Consider the following 21,151-nt stretch of genomic DNA (forward strand, 5'->3'; position numbering starts at 1 on the left):
GCGTGTTCTCTTACCGGCCAGCCCCAGCAGCGTAACCACCAGGAGTCGGCCCACGTTGCGGAGAAAGCGCTGGGCTGTGGCTCGTAGGCGGGCAGTTAGCAGGGCTGCCCTGCCAGGCCCTTCCTCCGGAGTGCTGGACGACAGCCTGCCATCCTCATCCTCCTGCTCGCACTCCTGCTCCTCACCCTCGCTGTCGCCAACCTCCACCTCCTCCTCATCCTCGTCCGTTTCGGCCTCCTGGGACGCGGATGGGAATGTTAATGCCCTGGGACGTGGGGGACAGAAACAGCCCTAGCCAGGCAGTACTGCAAGAACTGTGTTTAGGGTACACATAGCCCTGGTGCCTTGCAAGGCGAGTGTGATCTCAGCATGCAGCCTTCCTTATTCCATCATGGAAAAGCAGGAAAGTTCCAAAGCAGTCTAACTTTATATATATATTATATAAAAAAAAAAAAAAAAAAAAAAAAAAAAAAAAAAAACCACATGGAAAAGGAAAAAGTGCTTTTTTTCACATTTATTTTTTTTACATTTTAAAAAAGAGGGGGAAAGTAGCTAACACAGAACTCATGTGTTTAGTTCCGCAGGTCTGTTCTCTTAAATGGAGTGTAGAGGGATCGTCAGGGCCCATCAATCAGACAGAATACAGATGCTTAACAACAGGGCAGGTATTGTACCAGCAAGCTTTGATAACTTGGGAAAACATGCCTGCACTAAGGTGTGGTGTGTGTGTGCGTGCGTGCGTGCGTGCATGCGAGAGAGGATGGGAAAGAGAAATAAAGTTATCTATATACCCAGGATGCAGGATGTTTGACTAGGAGTTTGGTGCCAGGTGTACGCCTGCAGTATCAGACAGTGAAAATGTATTCCAGCGTTGGTGATGTTCACCTGCAGCTTAAATCACGGGGCCGATCACGCATGTCTCCAAAGACTCAAATGGAATCGTGCTGCCACGAGCCCACAGTTCAAGCGTTTGCCTGAAGAGAATGTTACAGGAGCATCCAAGTACATCATAGCAGACAGACCGCCCATAGATGGTGCGAGACCACTCACTGAGGTTCGTGCCATCATATACAAATCGGCACTTTCCTCACAGAACACATTAAGCCTATGGGGCTGTCAGAACAAGCATGCCACGGCTGAATGGGTGTGTGTGCGCACGTGCTTATTTCTGCCACTTTGTGGAGGCCAAAGATATTTACATAACGATAGGAACACATTAAAATTCACATAGTGGGAACATTTGGCTTTACCCAAAACAGAATAAAAAAGATAGATATGTTTTTTACATTTTATTTTTATTTAATGAAAAGACCCTACAAAGACAGTAATACAAGAAAGCATGTGTGTGTGTGTGTGTGTGTGTGTGTGTGCGCGCATTTGTGTGTGTGTGCGCGTGACATTTTTTGTCCCCAATTCGAGTGACAGATGCAGGTTAGGTTTCGGCACCAACTGTGGGTAAAATCTAATGGAGTTGACACAATATCTGCCAAAGCGTGTGTGTGGCCAATCTCCCTGCATGCCAACAGTCTGCTTCAGAGCTTCTAAAATGTCCAAAGAGGGAGGGAAGGGGGATTCTTTCAAAGCTTCTTGATAGACCAGTTTAAATGATTTTCCATCTACTACACACTGCCATTAACAAACTTCCCCAAAACCTATTTCCCCACCCCACATCACACTGTATTAAATGTAACGCAATGCAATATCTACAAAGGACTAATGGTGATCATTCATCATCTGCTCTGTGCTGCATGTTGTTTCCTAATCCAGTATCTTCCACGATCTCCCTGGAAGAGGAAAAAGGAGCCACCTGTTTCACTGGATCGCCTGCCCAAATGGACATGGAGGAAGAGGACATGAATGGTGATTACGAATGAACCTGCTGCGTTTTGGCTTTGCATTAGCAGGCTTTCACTGTAAGGGAAGAAACGTCACCCCGCTGTCCATCTGAGCAGATGAATCTTCCTCAATCTACTGCATAAAGTTAAAGGGCACGAGTGGATCTGAACTGGAACAACCCCAGAAAAAAAAAAAAAGAGCATGAGGATGACTCAAGAGCGTGTGTGTGTGTGTGTGTGTGTGTGTGTGTGAACAAACATTAAAGTTCCTTTCAGTTCTCCCACAGGCTGAGGGGAACACAGAAAACTCTAATCTGATCTCTCCCTCTTCTCTTTTCCTCTTCGGCTCTCAGGTACCAGCTCTCCATAACCTCTGACAGGAGGGCTACATAAATCCTGAGAGCTTCCAGGTCATCTCAGTGTGCGCTGAGCACAGAGTGCATGCAGTCAGTCCTGATGACTTGCCTTCCACAAAACAATTCACACCACCACCACCGACAAAAACTGCACCGTCCAGCTTCTCCACAATTCCTTTGGTGCGCACCTGGTTCACAGTGAACCTTCTGGATGGATGATCCAAAAACAGTCTCGTCCTGCAGACTCCTGAACAGATCTGCCAAACGGACACCTGCACACTCCAACACGCCTGCAATCTCAGCTTCACTCCTGCATACACCTGCTGCACCCAGTCGCTTTACACCTGGACTCAAACTTTGCTCACATTAATCTACATGGCCCCTCTGACAGTGTTGAAGCTGCTAAGATACAATCACCAGCTATCAGTGTGTGCTGAAGAATACATGGAAAATAGCAATGCAGCGACTCCACTACTGTGCTCAGTGTGCGTTTGATCTATTCAATAGGTATTTGTATGGGTTATTGTGTAGTGCTGTGTACAGAATACCACAAATATACATCATGTTCAGTGTCTGTTTGCACCGATGTCTGAATTTTAATGCCATATTTACACTGTCTGCTACTGCTTCATGTTCCAGGGCAAACTATATTTAGCTCCTCGCTTGATACTTGTGTGGTGAGAAGGAAAGGTTGACGTTGCAGGAGCTCTAGAAGCACGTCAGCGGGAGTCCAGGCGCGGGGACGACATGTTCCCTCTGCAGTCTTCACGACACACCACTTCACGTCTCAGGCAGTTAAGCGATTCACCGGGTCCATCCACACCCACCCCCTTCGCCTTCATCTGCTCAATTGTACGGCAACCGTTCAGTTAACACAAACCGCGTGGTACCCATTTTGGAGTGTGTACGTGAGCCAGGCTGATGGCCTGGGCCAGAGAACAGCCTGCTGTGTTTTGATGAGGTGTTAAGGATTATCTTGAGCTCATGCTGTAAAGATGATCTTGTCTGAGCTCACACTGATTCAGCTTTGTCTTAGCGCTAGGTCCCTGTACCCACGTTAGTGTTCAAACTTCACTGTGGGTTTGGGGATGAGATGGACTGCACACGCACACACACACACACACACACACACACACGTCATTATTTGTCATAGTTCAGACGAAAGTAAGCCAGCATGGTGGAGATCTCACATCTCCACTGACCATCAGCTGATGCTTCTCTGCTGCTTCTCTCATCCAGTACCACTTCCACCGTTTTTCTTAAACCTGGCAAATGCTTTCCATCACCCTCCCACTGCCTCATCTATAGCACTGATGGCCTCATCAATTTTGAGTGAGGTGGCGAATTTATTATGCAGCTAGCAAAGGGAGGCCCTATATCAGTGTCAGTTCATATTAACTGAACATTACTATACAAATTCATTTCAAACTCCAGCACCCCCCTATTTGTATTCTACCAGTTAAACAGACCAAGAAAAATTATCCCTAGAGAGTCTGGCAATGCAAGACCACATCTTGTCCCGTGTCCTGCGCCTGTCCTCTCCCGAGGCCTGCATCACCAGGAAGACTGCGGCAACAGTACTGCCTTGCACTGTTACACGGGCTTGCTCAACCACAGCAGACTGCCTCTCTTTGCTTGCATAATATGCATCTCTCGACAAACAAATATTAGTTGTGTAAACGTCTGACCTCGGTTCGGTCATGAAACCTTTAAAGCCCATTTCATCTGGATGGTAAAGAACATGCGATTCTAACAGCGTCCTTTCCGAGTTCCCAAGCGAAGGTCTGTCCCGATGACTCATTCGTTTACGAACGCCGCATTTCAGTGTCTCAGAAAACGATGGGCTCCCTTTCAAGACCGACTCCTTCCAAGGTTTCTTTCTCACGCTGCCTAGGGAGTTGCTGAGTGCCACCATCACCCCTGACTTGCTCATTAAGAGTCTAGTTCCTGCAAAGCTGCTCTGAGATGTCTGCGCTATTTAAACAGATCTGAACTGAAATTAAGCAGTGCTGTTGCTTCTCCGACACAAAGGCCTGTTCACCTCTGCTGAACACTGTTGCGTCAACAAGGAGACCCACGCCTACAACATCCATCTGCGGGTACCTGGATTCAGCACTGCACTCTCTTTCTGGCTGAATTCACAAAAACAGCCCAAGAACTTTATGAACAGATGTAATTAGTATAATTAGTACTGACACCAACTTTCCAAAAGTTGATGCACTGATCAGGGGACTATATTTCAACTGCGTCGGGACACGGCCCTCATATTCCTGCAGCGTTCATCTGAATGGCAAGTAGCGACAGAGCAGAGAGTGGCAGGGCGGAGGGCCCGGCCCGTGGGCGCCATGCCGGATTGCTCGCGCAGCGGTCGCTCACAGCCAAGCAGCCGGCTGGTCTGATCGCAGAGCGCTCGCTCCAGGTCGACGGTTCCAACACGGAGACGAGTGTGTGGAATTTTAAAAAAATAAAATAAAAAAATTAAAAAGTACATGCATTCATACTAACAAATATTTCCCAGCGGTGAAACCGATTGTTTTTTCGGGCGATTTCAGCACTGCGGGCACAAAACGCCTCGTTTAGCTAATCGGGCCACCGCGGCTAATTAAGCCGTGAAAGGTTTGATTTTCCCAGGCTGGCGCATATGGGAGCAGGCCTGTGTTTGTTGATCCAGTTGCCTTGGCAGTAGGGGGAGGAAGCCATCGGGCTGTGAGCCGCAGTGCAGGCAGATAGAATGAAAAAAGGAGAAGAAGAAAGAAAACTAGAACGAGGAAGGAAGGTAAAGAAAGAGCGAGTGAAAGTCTTTAGCATGAAAGTCTTCAGGAAAGAATGAAAAGCTCATTGTGTTCTACAGTAAGCGTGTGATGCATTACACTGAAGGGCATTTAGGTTTGTGTTTATGTTGAACACTTGTGTGACCATATGCATGCGCTTGCTGTGTGTAAAAAAAGAAGAAGAAAAAAAAAGGTGTTAGGCAGGGAAACTCCCATTGTTGCTACAGAACTGAAGGAGGGTAGCCCAACCAAAGCCTCCCTGTAGACATCAGTAGGGACATGAGGAGGTGAGCAGTCATCAGGCACCATGAACTACATCTAGAACAATGGACACAAGCTAGTACAAGATCCGCGTCCAAACTGTAATGCAGCCTGAGCAGGAGGCGTTTGACCTTAGTAGAGAGGGCGGCAGCGATGACCCCCCCGTTTCTCCAGATGTGATGCCAGTCGGAAAAGGGGGCCACTAGCCCCTCACCCACTCCCATGGGCACGAGTCAGTGGAAAAAGGCACACACTGCAGCATCGTGCTACGGGAACAGCTGGGAGCTGGAGAACACAGCTGCTTAAGCAGCACAGAGGCAGCGCTGGGAACACAACCGACTACCGAGTGTGTTTGACAGCCATGTATAATGCCCTTATTGTTATTCTTCTACATCAGAAGAAAATAGTCAGAGACATCGCCAGAGATCCATAGTAATTTTTAAAGAATGTGTAAGCAGAAGCAACCCAAGGAAAAAAATGCCATGGGTTAAACATTCCATGGCTTATGTTCATCATTCCTCTCACCAGCCGGAGCTTGTGAGTGCAGTTGTAAATAACAAAACAAAACGCAACACAAACCCCATCTGTGTAGCGCAGCATGACCCAATAACACCCTGTAGGCTGCAGAACTCAGTTACACACAAACGCAATGGCACACAAACACCACAAGCTATAGCTATAAGAGCACCAAGTTATGGAAGAGAGAGGGAAGGCAAGGTGCTATTTTATAAAACACACACACACACACACACACACACACACACACACAGAGCGAGTTAAGGTGCACTGACCTCATGTTTGCAGGGTATACCATGTGTTCTGGGCCCCCATCTCTCATCCCTTCTCTTCAGCAGACGGTTACACACCACCATAGTGATCAGAGACATAAGGAACACGCCCAGGTCAGGGGACAGGAGCCTCACCACATTCCAGGGGTCATCCAGGGGCAGCCTGCACAGGGTGCCACCGCCAACAGCCATTTAGAACAGCCACTCTCAGAAATCAGTCATTACTTAAAACTCAAATCACAGATGAGAGATAAGGCCGCTGGCAGTGAAATGTAGCAGCCTAATTATAATGAACTAAGCTACTACTTACATATGCCTGGAGCTAGTGTTACTGGAAACAACTTAAAAGCTAGTTACACACCACCCATTTTATGTAACCAGCTTGAAACTTTTATTCGAAATGTTATTATTAATAAAGCTATATAAGGCTATTGAACTGTAGCACGCCTGTTTCTAATTGTATATTATCCACATACCTGGACACCCCGATATGCTCCGTCAGAGTTTCCCATGAGCTACCTGTGGAGATGCACGAGAAGGACAATGCGATTAAGTGCCACCCCTGGGGCAGAAGAAAGCCTTAAGAGCCCTTCCTACAGGCCTCTGCCCAGCTGCCAGGGAAGGGGTCGCCCCGGGGTCGGCCCGCGCTCTCTCCCCCTGGCTGGAGCCTGTCTGCTGGCCATCAGCGCTCCGGCAGGCGTGCCCACGAGCCCTGCTGTTTCTGTTAGCTCCTCTGGGACAAACGCGGAAAGGCGGCATGGAAAAAAACGAACAAAAAATAAATGGGACTGGCTAACGGCACAGGGCATGCCACTCTTCCTGTACAGACTGCTGCATGGCATTCCTTATCTGGAGGAAAACGGCTTGGAGTGTGTTGGAGATCTAGCGCACGCAGCGTGCGTGAAGCCACCTCACGCAGAGCGTGTTACGCCTCCGCCCACAGCATGGAGGTCTCTGAAGCAGCTTCCCAAAGCTTTGGCCTGGCTCAAACCACAACTTGGACAAGCTCTGTGGCACTGGCACTGCTAACAGTGCCTCCTTGGGTACTTGACTTTTCTGTTTGCCAAATATGTGTGAGAGAATAGGCTAGTTACACACCATGCTTTGCATCTAAAAGAAGAACACTGTGATGAAAATAGCCTTTATTAACACTTTTATAGAAATATTCTGCCTCGTCTTTACAGTCATTAGCCAGACAGGCCTGTGATTGCTTCAGGTACATGCACATCAAAGGCTGTTGCCCCTTGCCGTAGGACTGTATGAACATGATGTGTGATTGGGTGATCTGGATCACAGGTTACACAGTTCACTCACAGTTGTGTCCCAGTGCATCGTCCAGGCCGGGGACGGTGTAGAGGCAGATCTGGAAACAGACATGCGCTAGCATGAATAATAGACTAGTGCTGAACAAAGCCTTGATGAATCTCCCAGTGTGCCCTGGAAAAGAGAGAGAGAGAAAAAAATACAAGCAAACTTGAGAGAGGAAATTGAATAAAAACATTACCTTATATAGTCAGCAATAATGTACACCTAAAGGACAGAGGATGTAATGTTTAATTTAATAGTGTAAAATTGAACAAGAGAGAACAAAGCCACAAGCAGAGCAGGATCCTTCTGTTCTGTATAGATTTATGAGGGGCCATTATATGCTTTACTATGTGGAAGAGGCAGTAGAGCAGAGTGACATGGACATCATCCAGGATTAAGATTTAATCATCTCTGAAATAAATACGATAAACCTGAAGAAACCAAAGCTGGTCACACGCAAGGCTTCTGCAATTGTTCTCGATAAACATCATGAAAGCCTCCTAGACAAAGTCTAGGGACAGCGTGAGGACGTCACGTGGAGAACTCAGCGGCGGAAGTGTCCTCCAACAGCCTTTACCCTCCTTTCATCACAGCACCCAGACGAGAAGCCATGACTGATTCGCCCGTGAACCTGTCAGATCCGATTACAGATGGTTAGCACACTCGCGATAAAACGCAGAGGAACAAAACACTCTCCGGCCCCTGACAGCAGACCCACGCACTCCCTCTATGAAGCCCGAGTGGAAAGGGACTATACCCAACCCCTCCCTTTCAGTGGGAATAAAGCAGCTTGGGCAATCAAAGAGTGCTCCGTTTTATTCTAAATAAGCCGATCAAAATAGTAGGAAGTCATAAACAAGTCGTTACAACAAAAACCAAAGCCTAACTTTGTCCACATGGGACCCCCATGCTTTACCGCAGTAGAATGACGAAGGCCAATTTAAAAGGAAGGCAGACTGGGTGATCTATTGCTTTTATTTGACCACAGTGCCGTCGTGCAGGGGACTGTAATTCCGGATGAGTCACGGTCGGCTTCAGGGTCAGGAACGGCGGTGGAATTTCCCATAGTTCCATCATGGTTTTTCACTTCACAGTGCACAGTGCAAAGGCTGGGGATCATAAAAAAAATTTTTCTTTGATCTCTGCAGCAGCGAGAGTCAAAACGGCAGAGCTGCACAAACACTTTGGCGAGACGTCTCTGTCCTCTGTGATCCATCATGACCCGTCTCGGAGTTGGACGTGACTTCCCTTCCGGCTCATATCCGAGAGGGACACACGCATAGAAGTTTGATCCGTGCGCGTTTTTCTCTTTTGCACATGCCCTCTCACTCAAATGCCCTTGATTGCAGACGTACACGTAGCTCATGCATGCTAAACCACTAATGGCTTTCCCGCCTGTGCTTTAGAATGAAGTGCTCCATCTAGAGGGTGCGGAGTCCAGCAGACACCGACACGAAGACCTGAAGATGACGTGCGCACGAGGAGAAAATCACCTGCACACTGTGAGCTAGAGGCTGTTACACAGTGAACTATTTACAGAGGTTGCTATTGTACCCAGCACAGAGGACCGCGCCATTTCAGGGCCCTGATGTTGTCCACTGGCTTTCATAAAAATCTCACTGATCTCTGCAGGGGGTGGGGGTGTTCCCGTTCCTATTATTTAATGTTGGGCTTTGATTGTCTGTAGTCTTTTTTTTTTTTCCAGAGTCTGTAGGTTGTTCTGACCGCTTTGTTTTTCAGTTCTTTGAAGGATGAATTTGTGAAGTTATGAGTCCAAAGGGTTTGTTTGTAGACCAAATTTAAAGAAAGTACACTTTTGAAAACATTCTAGGGATCCAACCACCAAGTTCTTTAAAGTGGTTTGCAGTGTTTTGGACCAATCCATTTTATCCCCAATGCATTCGCTTAATATTCGCTTGGTTGAAACAATTCATTTGGTTCTTTTGTTTGCTGCTGGTACATGCTGGACAAGGTCTGAGATCCAGCACATACACGGCTAATAACATCTACTTACCCACTACTGAACATGAATGTGTTCACTATTCATGATAATAGCAAACTCTGTGCTGCACTGAATGTCAAAACTTGGCTCCACATTATGCAGTTAATATCACTGTTTTGGCCGTGAAATTATAAGAGTGTGGATCCTTATAAGTCTGGTGTTTGGAAGGCAATAATGGCCTTCCAAAGGAGACACAAGGTTAAATTGGTTTCCTACATATTAATTTGCAGCAAGGCACAAGATTAAAACTCCAACACGCACATATTTTTAAACACCAGACATGCAATACTGTGGCACAAGCACAGTTGCAGATGAACGGGGATCATGTGACCACAGGCACTCCAATCCAATCAGCAACGAGGGGCATGATGACAGGACAACTCCCAACTCTCTTCTGCCCAGGGCAGGAAATTACTTAGTAAGTAAAAAGCCAGTGCAGCATGTGATTATGGGAATGTGTCCATGCTGGCTCTATCGTCGTCAAGGCTCGAACCCTTCCCCTTCACGTCTGGGGCCTTGTGACCTACACATGCCATTCCGGTGACTCTTGCTTGTTCACAGAAAACATTTTCTGTGATGAACAAAAATCAACAATATTTATACCAGTCCTTACCACTTCTGTCTGGCCCTTATCCATCTGTAGGAAACTATATATACACACACAAACATGGTTTTATTTTGAAATAATAAGGTTTTAAAACCTTGAAATGAAGTGAACGGCAATTCAGGCGCTGCCGAGCGTCTGCAGTCCAACTGCATGGTGGTAGTGTAATCAACAACATGCTCCGTGCCGCCTGACCGGATCCCCTTTTAAGAGGTGAGCGGGAACGCGCTGCTACATTCTTCCAACGGTAATAAAATTAACAACAGTAAAACAACGTTTTTAAAAGGCCCGACAGGAGGCACTTCTGGACAGGCCCTGCAGGCACTGTCTCCGGGGACCAAGCCTAGCACGCGGTGGACAGGGCGTCTGTCTAAGAGGACACTATAAACAGACGAGTGGCTGTCGTGACGTGGGTGCTCTTGCTACGCTCTCCATTCTCCCTCGGCCCCGCTGTGAGTGAGTCAGTGCCCTTCTCGAGATTCCGGACCGATTAGCCGCCATCAAAACAGGCACTGGGGAAGGTGTTCCACAGGCTGGTGGGCACAGTGACTGCAGAGCTTTTCCTGGCCCTCATTTATCTTTCCAGTTTTCTTACAGTCTTTTATTTATTCATTTCCTTATTTATTTATTTATTTTTAAAACAGCCCTTTCTCTCCATTGACGTCCCTGCGTGTTCCCTCCCCCACCTGGGCTTTCACTCTGGCTGCAATAAACCACGTCGAGAATTAGAAAGGTGGTGGGGGGGGGGGGGGTTTATGAGATTTTCCATGAAACGGGATCGCTCATATGCCTTGTGTGTTTTCACAAATATGTGGCTATGAAGACCGTTTTAATGAGCCATGGCGCTCAGCTGCACCTGACATGACTGCACATCTGTAGACGCCCCTGACCGAGGAGGGGGTTACGGAACGATGCCCAGGAAGGAATGCCAACCCAGCGAGGTGAACAGATTTGTGCGGAGGCTACAGCTGCTCCTGCCAGGGTATCCCTGGCATTAAGGGGTGCAGAGTTTGAGCTTACACGCATTCAGCTAGACTTTAGTATGAAACACAAATCATAACGTTTAACGACCTCCTCATTGCTTTGCACGCTAAACAACCATCACTTTGTAAACCGAACAACCTTAACAGGCGGCCGTGTTGGACGTGACCTGCTGCACGAGCTGTTTGGTTTTCCAGTAGACAGCCAGCCAGGGAGTTTGAGGAAAGGAGACCCTCACACTGGACAAACAGACCTAGGGCTGGATGGAGGTTGGCAGACCTAGGGCTGGATGGAGTTTGAGCTTACACGCATTCAGCTGGACTTTAGTATGAAACACAAATCATAACGTTCCTAGCCCAAACACCGGGACAAGCTCAAACAGGCACCCTACAGGCCTTTTGCAATCATTGGCTTAGCCAGCCTGTGCTGGAACCCAGAGGCTCTGTGAGCTCAGTTACTCACACCTCTGGAATGCTCCTTTATCCCTCCATTTCCGAACAAAGCCTACTTATCGTGATGGCAAGCAGGAGTTTAAAAAATAATAATGGCAGTACCTCATATTTGCTTCCAGCTATTGAATTTTTGTGTAATTTTAGCCCAGTGTTTACCTTTTTGTTGTTGAAACAAAATAGAGACATTAAGGCTTTGGTTTTCCCAGGTGGACCAGGGTTCTGCTTTGCTCCAGCTCCACAAACTCCTGAACCCCAGCTGTAGAGCTTCTGATTACCTGGTCAAAACATAGACCAGACAGGCTGTGGTTCCTTGAGGGCTGGACTGAGAATCCCTGCACTGAGGACAGTGAAGTTGCAAAAACCCATCCCAAATTGCTTTGTTTCATCACAGTCGGAGGATTGATTGTTTACATGTTTTTTTTATTTTTGCCAGGGAAAGTCAAGCCTTTCCATGGGTGTGTGTGTTGGCGTGAGAGCGAGGCACGCTCGTCAGAAGCTTTCCCTGAAATAAAGCCCTGTGCTGCAGCTCTTCGCAGTCACAAGAGAGGGTACGAGACCGGCAGGCCTGGGAGAACGCATCCCCCCCCCCCCGATTCCTCTACTGACGCTGAGGAAGACGGAGAGCCGCTGAGGGCTTCGGCCCACTCAGGGGCCGGCGGGAGAGAACCTCCATGGGCCAAAGCTCAGATTTCCCACAAACATCTGAGAAAAAAATGCATTTCCTGATTGTACTACTGTGCATTTCATTAATCATGACCAAGAGACTACAGCTGAAATTCAGTCCAGTTTAACCACTTATATACAAAACAGCGCAACCAAGATTCTCCACAGTTAGACTGTGCACAATACACACTTAGAATTAAGAAATGAAAAGTATATAAATGACAGTGGAGCCCACAAATTCTGTCTTGGCATTTCTTCACAGAGGGTGTAAAACTGCCGCTTCCTCACAGCAGGTGTCGGTGATGTCACTAAAGCGTGAGTGCCCATGAGACGGTGCGCCAGCGGTTAAATATGTCAACACAAACTCTGGAGAACTCCTAAAGTCTGGACAGTCCTAGACTGTAAACTGAGATCTCTCTGTCTCTCTGTCTCTCTGTCTCTCTCTCTCTCTCTCTCTCTCTCTCTCATTTCTGGCCTCGAGACTTCATCTGTACAGCCTCCTCTCTGGACAGATGTGTTCTGCATTCCCTTCAGCACTGCCACAGTAGTGACCGTTTTTGACATCTGAGACTTCGAAGTGTAAAATTTACAAAAGCTCTGCGAAAAGTATATGCCAAACACAGAATATTCATCACCGTGGAAACCCTCCAAAGCAGTGCATCAGAGGGTTTATAAATGAATACAGCACATGTGGGACAGCACAGGGATGGTGGAAAAAGACACAGCAGGTGTGACGAACACACACACACACACACAAGGAGATTTGACTCACCACCCTGAAATATTATCTTGAATGAGCTTCCCTGAGAATAAATTGTGTGATCACCACTGAAAGATACAGTTCACCAGAAGTTTCACCCACATACCAGTGCATGGGCGCACACACACACACACACACACACACACACACACACACACGCCCACGCCCACGCCCACTCCCACTCCCTCCATTTGTTCCCATCTTATCAGTGGTAGTGGATGACAGTTTGCGATGATTACATTGGGGATTTAGATACTACTGCGTGAATCATGTAATGGCACACACAGCAAAGGCAGAAAATGAGACGTGGCCATGCTGTGCGAATTGGTGGGGGCGACTCTGCACGGTTTATTGCCGAATAACCCAGACACAGAGCCCAACGGAAAATGAGCCTCTCTGTCGGCTCCTCTGGGATTACGCTGGCAGAGCTGTGACAAAAGTGTGGGGATTTGACAGAGATGATCTGCCAGGGTGACAAGCGCCCCCATCTGAAAATTCTGATATTTTGGTTTATGTGGGACTGATCCATAAACAGCACAGCCATTCAACTGAGGTCACCTCAACATTCAAACCAAGCTGGAAACTCCTGATATAAGACCAGGGCTCTTTTGAAAAAGGAACATTTAGAAAAGGTAAAAATGGAACTAGAGTGCCCTAGATCAGTGCTCTCAACAAATATCCCTCAGATTCTTTCAAACAGGGGTTCCCACATATTACACATGTAGGAACACAGGAGTCACACGTTTAAAAATCCATACAAGAGTGGTTACATTACCAAGGTAACGCCGACCAGTGATTCCTTTCCATTTGTTGTCTCAGAGACAGGGAAAAGGTTTTTAGTAAAGGTCTGTTTGCCATCCATTAACCCTAGCAACAAAACCAAACTGTATATGTATTCTGAAGGAATGTTTATGCATCACTAAAGCAACTGCAACAAGCCTGGAGTGTTTAAAGTAGCGCACATGATCTGATTGTGCAAGAGCAGCGCCTACACTACAATATGGGGGGGGGGGGGGTGTAACAACAATGGAAATGGTCAATATTTCATAGACAAGTGAGAGTTTGCAGACCGAGGACTGAAGAACATGAAATGCGAATTATTATTAATTGGTTCTTCTGTTTAAAAAAAAAAAAAAAAAAGGTCAAAGTGAGCTACAGGTGTGCTAGATCCATTAGAGACGCTCTCCTCTGCGTCTCTGGTGAGGACACTGTGGCCAGGAGTTAACCCCACCTGAATGAATCCCTGGCCGCCATTTCAGAGAAGTGATCTCCACTTTCCACTGTCGGGAAAAGCCCCCTCCTCTGCCGGCCCCTGCCTGAACACATCTGCACTGGCTGCCGGATCCAGACCAGAGAGTGCAGCTAATCTGCTGCTGGAACCAGACGAGATGGTTTTCATTAAACGCATTAATACTCTTCTGTCAGCTCTCCATCTGCAGTGGGCTGGCAAGGCAGGGGAAGTTCCTCCAGGGGATTCTACTGGCACGAGCAAATACTCCAGATTTAATGAATATCCACACAGTGCAAAAAACCCCAAAGACCAACAAAATGACACTCCAATTATGCCTGCTGACACTGAACACTTCCAGCCTAGAGCCAATAGGATGGTCCCAGCCCACATCTCAAACATAATACGTGATTATAGCTGAGATTCAGAAAACCTCTGTAATCATTTATAAAACATTATAGTCTATGGTAATAAGCAGTAACCCCCCCACCCCAGACCAAAATGTACTTTCTACTTCAAGTTTATTTTGGAGGAACAGAAGCAGGAAGCATGAAAAACAGTTGCTACAAATTCTGATTCACTGAGCCATCTTATCGTGAAACAGGAAATTTGATAAAAACATTGCTTCCTTGGAGTGTGACGGAGTTGATAGACTGGACCAACAATACTACGGGGACCAGCTCACTCTCTGTGTGAATACAAATACATTTGTGTTCTGGGTCAAGGACCTGCCAAACAACCATTGTTGTAGGAAGCCATAACTCACCACGCTGACTATGCCACAAAAATGCCCAAGGGCACCAAGTGGTTCCCAGACCTGAAATCATAGCCACTGTTTATTAGCCACTAACTAGAAGCTAAGAGATTTCTAAATAAAACTTTCTAAATAAACCCCCCCCCCCCCCCCAAGAACAAAAAACTCTTCAGACTGTGTGGGCAGGAGCAGCCATAACCATCAAGTGATACTGCTCCTTGATCCGTCAGTCCTGTTGCTTCCCAACATCCAACAGAATCACCTGCTTAAAGAGGAACTTTACCCAAAATCACATGCGACACATTACAAAAACTGTTTGACGCATCTAGAATACGTCCAAAAACACAAAGGCAATTACAATTTGTTTTTCACCACCAATAAATGTTTGGCAAAATAGCAATTAGATGCAATTATCCCACTGTGCATATTAATTTATTCATCAATGTTAACCTCATTGAAATATATCTTGGGAAAATGTTTTTTTAAAAAAAGAAGAAGAACTAGGCTGTGTTCAACATGGCCTACTTCATTCTACTTGTGGAATGATTACTGATGTAGGACCCAATGTCGTATGCAGCATGCGACCAAAATGAATTTTTCCAGGACGCAAGATACCCGGACGATGTTTTACTCCACCCAAACATTCCAGTACATGAGCAGAACGATCTTTGCGGTGTACCACATCCCATCATGCAACGGTGGCAGAAAATCTTTCACACGTGGGCGGAAGCTTCATACATTCTGCGCTATAGTATTAGTATGCATACCATAATGCATAGTAACGCATGGCAGCATACAGTACACATTATGTAGCAGACCATTTCACACACAGCCTCTGTATCCCTCTCCTTTGTAGTTCACACTTGTGGTTTCCTGAAAGAGGGACAAACTGCCCCAGTTTTTGATTGATTTAAAGTGCGTCAGCGGAACATATTTTCTGGTTGTATTTGTTTTTGTTGTTGTTGTTTGTTTGCATGAGGTGTGTTGTTGATTTTTGGAAATTTTTTCATCAAGAGCAAAACTAGGAGTTAGTTTTCCTTAAAAAAAAAAAAAAAAAAGCAATAAGTCATTTTCACTACCACAAGGTAGAAAACAATACTTATGAAAGTGATTATTTTTACATTTCGTCTATAAAAGTGCAGCTCACAAGAGATGAAGAATCAAATTGCTTTGCAGTCCACAAATGAACCAAATTATGTTCCTCAGAGTTCCTTAGAGAACCCCTAATGGAAGCAGCTATGTTTAAAGTTTATTTAGGACACAATCTCCGAAACATCCAGGCTACTAGGTGTCAATATAACGGCAGTTTCATAACATGAAGAATCTTTGGAAAAATTACTTATTGCTCCTTTAAGAATTTTATGCCGATTACGGCTACACCTGACTATGTTCATGCAATGTTCAAAGCGATCTTTATATGAATCTACCACACATTCAAACACTTCAGCAAACAATTTTAGAACTTTATTTGCTTAGCATCCTAGCAAATATTCCCAGCTCTGAAGGCACAAACATGTCTGGGAAGTAGATCTGACACACTACATGATTTGAGTGAAGTAAGAAAAAGTTCACAAAAAAAACCCCATGCTTTATATCTTTTTCTCAAAAGCACTTTGACAAAGTAATTATGACGAGCATTTCTGTCCCTCTCAACGGAGATGTGTGCGTGTGTACACACAATATGCATTCTGTCATTGAATGGAGCTCAGTCAGGGGGTGGGGTGCCAGTTTATTTAAATTAGTTTTTATAAATTATTTAAATAATTGATGTCTAGACACCTCCAATTTAAATCATACAATGAATACTCAGGATGAGTCAATGTAAAATAATAAAAAAAAATTAAAAAATTTAAAAAGCCTAAGAAAACTCAAAAATAAGCAGTGATTCTATCTATAGAGTCCTCTTAGGCTTATATATATATATATATATATATATATATATATATATATATATATATATATATATATATATATATATATATATATATATATATATATGAATGAGAGAGAGAGAGAGAGAGAGAGAGAGGAGCTCAATTATTTACAGTATCCAACCTGACGAAAAACATATCTGGAAGTCACTTATGGGAGTCATGGAAAACTTTAGTGTGATGGGTAATTCCAGTCAAACTAAAGTAACGACATTATTAAATTAGAATGATGAAATCAGAAATGCATTAGAGTGTGACTCAGAAACCACAAGCGATTGCGCTGGCTGCTTGAACCTACACACGCAACAGTAAATGAAAGCTAAAGTTGCCAGGTGACATGACATCATGATGCAAACTCTAAACAAAGAATTTATTCAGTGGTAGCAACAACTGAACAACAGTGGTAGCGGATCCAAGATGGCCTTAAAGTTACAGTAATCGCTTAAAGTGCTCCTGTAACTCACATGAGAAAGCAAACGGTGCAAAGTACTGACAACACCAAGGTCGTGGGTTCGATACCCAGGGAGCAAACATGTCGTATTGATAAATACATGCGAGTGGCTCTGGAAAAATACAGCAGTCAAATGCTGTAAATTTAGGTTCGTGTTAAACCTGACCGTTTTCATTCCAACACACTCGCACACTGGTATGACCATCCACCCATACGCAAAAGAATTGACAGACAGGGAGGGAGTCCCTGTAAAGACGTTTGCTAAATGGTTAGCACAGCTGGTCCTTGTTGAAAGTATTAGTTTCTGATTAGAGCACTGAACAGTCACGGAGCTTTTTATCCCCCCTCTGTAGTGAGAGCCATCAGAACGTATAGACGGTTTAGACTTCACCGCAGACGGACAGAACTGTGCTATTGTCAAGAATGGGTACTGTGGGGTGAAGTGCAACTTCCTTTACAGCAAACCTTCGGAGTTTCGCTTCCTGTGCTCCAAATATTTCCTCAGGTCAGCATTAACGACGAAAGACTAAGTAATGCAGTTTTCTTTAGGAGCTAAAACATGACGCTGGGGGCGACTGATGCGTGATCGCATCAATGATCAGCTGATAAATGATCGCATCGCATTCCTGTATGTAGCAGTAAATTTGGTTGATAGCAATGCGTGAGTGAATTGACCCATGAGTCTAATGTCTAAGTACTGAAAGATATAATTATATGTAAAACACTTGTAAAACTGAGGACTCACACTTGTAAAACTGACTCTCTGATATCAACCTTGACCTTTTTATACCAATCTAAGGCATAATCCGCTTTTCAGTAAAGAGCTTAGGTCCGTCCTTGCTCTGCTTCAATACCTGATCTGCAGTTAAATGCAAACTGCCAACACGTCCACTCATATCGCATGGAGCAGTTCTACACTTAGAACAGTTAGTGCCTCTTATCAGCTGCTGCCGGTGTGACCCTGGCTATCTGCCCAGAACACCACAAAGACACATAAAACCTTACTGCCATCAACACATCTCAGAAGAGACACCCCCACCCCCTCCCGATTCTGTATTTGGAAGAACCACGGGTAGCAATTTATACCGCAACTAAACGTCTGAGTGTGCTGCTTTCTCCCTCGGCTGTCTTAAATGACTGCGGGCGGCGGGGGCTCACTAGTGCGCCCCTCGGTAGCGCAGACATTAGCCGGCCTAGGGAGGCTAACGCGTCGGTCAGGACGAGGTGGTCTGTAGTGGACGTTCCCGTTCGTGCGATGTGGAAACAGCCACGTGGCGCTGATAATCGCGAACACATCCAATTCAGCCCAGTGATGTGATCCGCGGGGCAGCGAGGAAAAAAGCACACCTGAAGAAGGTTGCTTAAAATACGAGTGAAACGGGGCGAACGGTAGCACGGATTCCCCCCCCCCCCAAGCAAGGAGGGCTTGCTTACCTTGCAACGTGTGCTTGTTGGGCCAAAGAAACCATGGCAACAGCAGCAGGTAGAGAAGGTAAACTAAAGAGAGGGCGTTGTAGCGAAACAGGCAGGCTGTATGGGGAGAAAGAGGAATAAAGAGAGAGAGAGAGAGAAAAAAAAGTCAGTAGGCATTCTGAGGAGACATATGACACATTTGCCCTAAAGCTATAGGAGTAGCTTGGCTAAACGTTCTAACATATGTCCATCAATGAACGGAAGATGGTAGCATGTGATTTCTGTGACAGAAACATTACCTTTGACCAAACCTAAAAACAGCCCTCGGTTCCAAATCAAATTACACCTGTAACACAATACAGGTTATAATTGTTCCTTAGGTATTACATAACCACAAGAGCAGTTTAAGTGAGGCAAACACTAACAGTTCTGAACTGGTGGCTGCCCTGTAGAACTTTAAACTTCTGGATTAAAGCAGTAACCAAACTTCGCTGGTGTGTTCCGGCTGTCCCAGCAGTGCTCATAGCACTGAACACTCCTGCTGTACAAACCAGCCCAGTCCTTCCACACACAACTATTGTCAGAAGATTCCAGTACACAAACACACACAACTGATGACCTTGTAACCTTGACAGAGTCACTCAAAACACAGGCCGAGAGCAAAGCTGTTAACGACGTGGTTAAATCAGAAGGTCGTTGGGCAGGAGACAAAGCTGAGAGTCAGAGGCATGCTGCTTCTCAAACACCTCTTGTCATGAGGGTAGTGATGCACCTGCAAAGCATTATGGGAGGGGAGCAGTGGTCACCCCATCAAAGGACCGTTAATGTGTAGGAGAGGATTCGTGTACTCGGGATGCGTGCATGCACACACACACACACACACACACACACACACACACCTGTTTAAATCCTCTTCTCATTTCACTCTGTTCTGTCTAATGTGTCTGTCTCAGTGGTTCTACAGAGACAATGTTCCAGCCCGATCCTCTGCTCGTCCCTCGTCCAACTGTTAGATGACTAAGGGGCTTCTCTCTGACACTCATGACCCTGGCCCTCAGTCCCATAATAAACCTGGCCTGCCGACCACAGAGGCCTGGAATAAAGGCAGGCAGAGTCCCTGTGCCGGAGTTGAACGTCGGGTGCAGTTCGTGTGGCCCCGAGCTGGAGAGCACATGGCGGACGCTGAATTTCAGGCCGTGGGAGGTGCAAACATAAAGCCGTTTCCCTTGATACCACGTAATGATATCCGAGGTTTGGTGAAATGGGAAGAAGCTGTCCTGTGGTGTCCTGGTTCGGGCAGTAAGTGTGGAAGGATCTAGAGAAGCTACTGAGCTGAGCTAGGCTGTCTCCATGCATTAACGTACCACTGTGACGATCTGTGACAAAGTATCACTAGCAGATCCGTTGTCTGAATTCCTGGGTATATCCTACTCTGTCAGTGATGTGCACACACAGCTCCTGTTTGCTGGGTTCCCTCGTCAAAGCCTCAGCCCAGAGTGGAGGTTACCTTGACTGGGCGACCAGCTCTGTCCCTTACACCAGGGGCTGCTCAGGCTGGCCTGGCTTAAGGACAGAGAGCAGCAGCGTCTGATCTGGAAGTCACTTTGCCCCCATGTGCCTGTGTGCGTGGGCTATACATGTCATGTGGATATATTGTTTACAGTTAGAGAAAGGGTGCTTTGTAAGTACTTTTCAAATTACTTACAATCAATTTATTGTGTCCAACTTCTAGAATGTTCATAAGCAGGGTTATACTTGGGTGTCCCCGTGCAAGCGCGTGGACACACAAGACTGAGGCTACAGCAAGTATAAAATCATGCATCACCTGCTTTCTCCCCCTCCGCTCTGTATAACTGCCCCACTGTTCACTTCGTCTAACTGTAAGCCTTTCCGTTACGTAGTTGGAAAGGGTCTGCCTGGGTGTGGCCCTCTAAAAACACCTCCAGCCGTGCCCTACATACTCTGATAATAGAGAGACAGATGACTTCAAAAGGAACAAATGTATCTCTAAAACATTTTTGACTAAGGCAACAGCATATTAAAATGGTCAGTGAAACACAAACAGATCTAAGGCACATGCTGTGCTGCGTGCATGTGCGCCACACACACACACACACACACACACACACACACACACACACACACACACACACACACACACCAGGTACGTTAGGTACACGATAAAGTGAGAAAGACAGAAAGTGGTGGTCCTAAACCTCTATGCTGTACACTCAGTGGCTTTAGGAAATTATGGTAATTGAGGGCTGGAAAAGTCCATAGCCATGCCGCAGTTTCTGCCTATGACTGAGAGAGTTTAAGCACACGGCCAGCAACTGAGTGAGAAAAAGTGTGTGTGCATGCGTTTGTGTTGCACATCTCAGGTATCAAGTGTCTAAAATGAGCGCCCCTCACCTTAGCTACACAACATGCACATGCCGAGCGTTTAAAGAAATCCAGTAATCATGTGTAATCTCATTTGCAGGCATTACTGGTCTCGCTGCTCTGAAGCAGCTGGGGTTCTGCTGCCCTCCCCAAGTGAGGCTGCTCACGCTGAAGCAGAGGTAAACCCTGCCGAGGTCCTCCAGGAACACAG

General features: G+C 46.1%; 1 protein-coding gene across 2 annotated transcripts in view; it reads right to left on the reverse strand.

Moving 5' to 3' along the window:
* The window catches only part of piezo1 (piezo-type mechanosensitive ion channel component 1), a 61,058-nt gene that overhangs the window by 25,941 nt on the left and 13,966 nt on the right, over window positions 1–21,151 (reverse strand). For both annotated transcript variants that reach the window (XM_027007340.2, XM_027007342.2), the window contains 5 exons: window positions 18,580–18,675; window positions 7,326–7,448; window positions 6,488–6,530; window positions 6,015–6,174; window positions 15–237 (listed from right to left, as the gene is read on the reverse strand). In XM_027007340.2, coding sequence (XP_026863141.2) covers window positions 15–237; window positions 6,015–6,174; window positions 6,488–6,530; window positions 7,326–7,448; window positions 18,580–18,675 — 645 coding nt within the window. The remainder of the gene's footprint in view (window positions 1–14; window positions 238–6,014; window positions 6,175–6,487; window positions 6,531–7,325; window positions 7,449–18,579; window positions 18,676–21,151) is intronic.

Source organism: Electrophorus electricus, chromosome 21, assembly GCF_013358815.1.
Source record: "Electrophorus electricus isolate fEleEle1 chromosome 21, fEleEle1.pri, whole genome shotgun sequence".
In the NCBI taxonomy this organism is placed as follows: Eukaryota; Metazoa; Chordata; class Actinopteri; order Gymnotiformes; family Gymnotidae; genus Electrophorus; species Electrophorus electricus.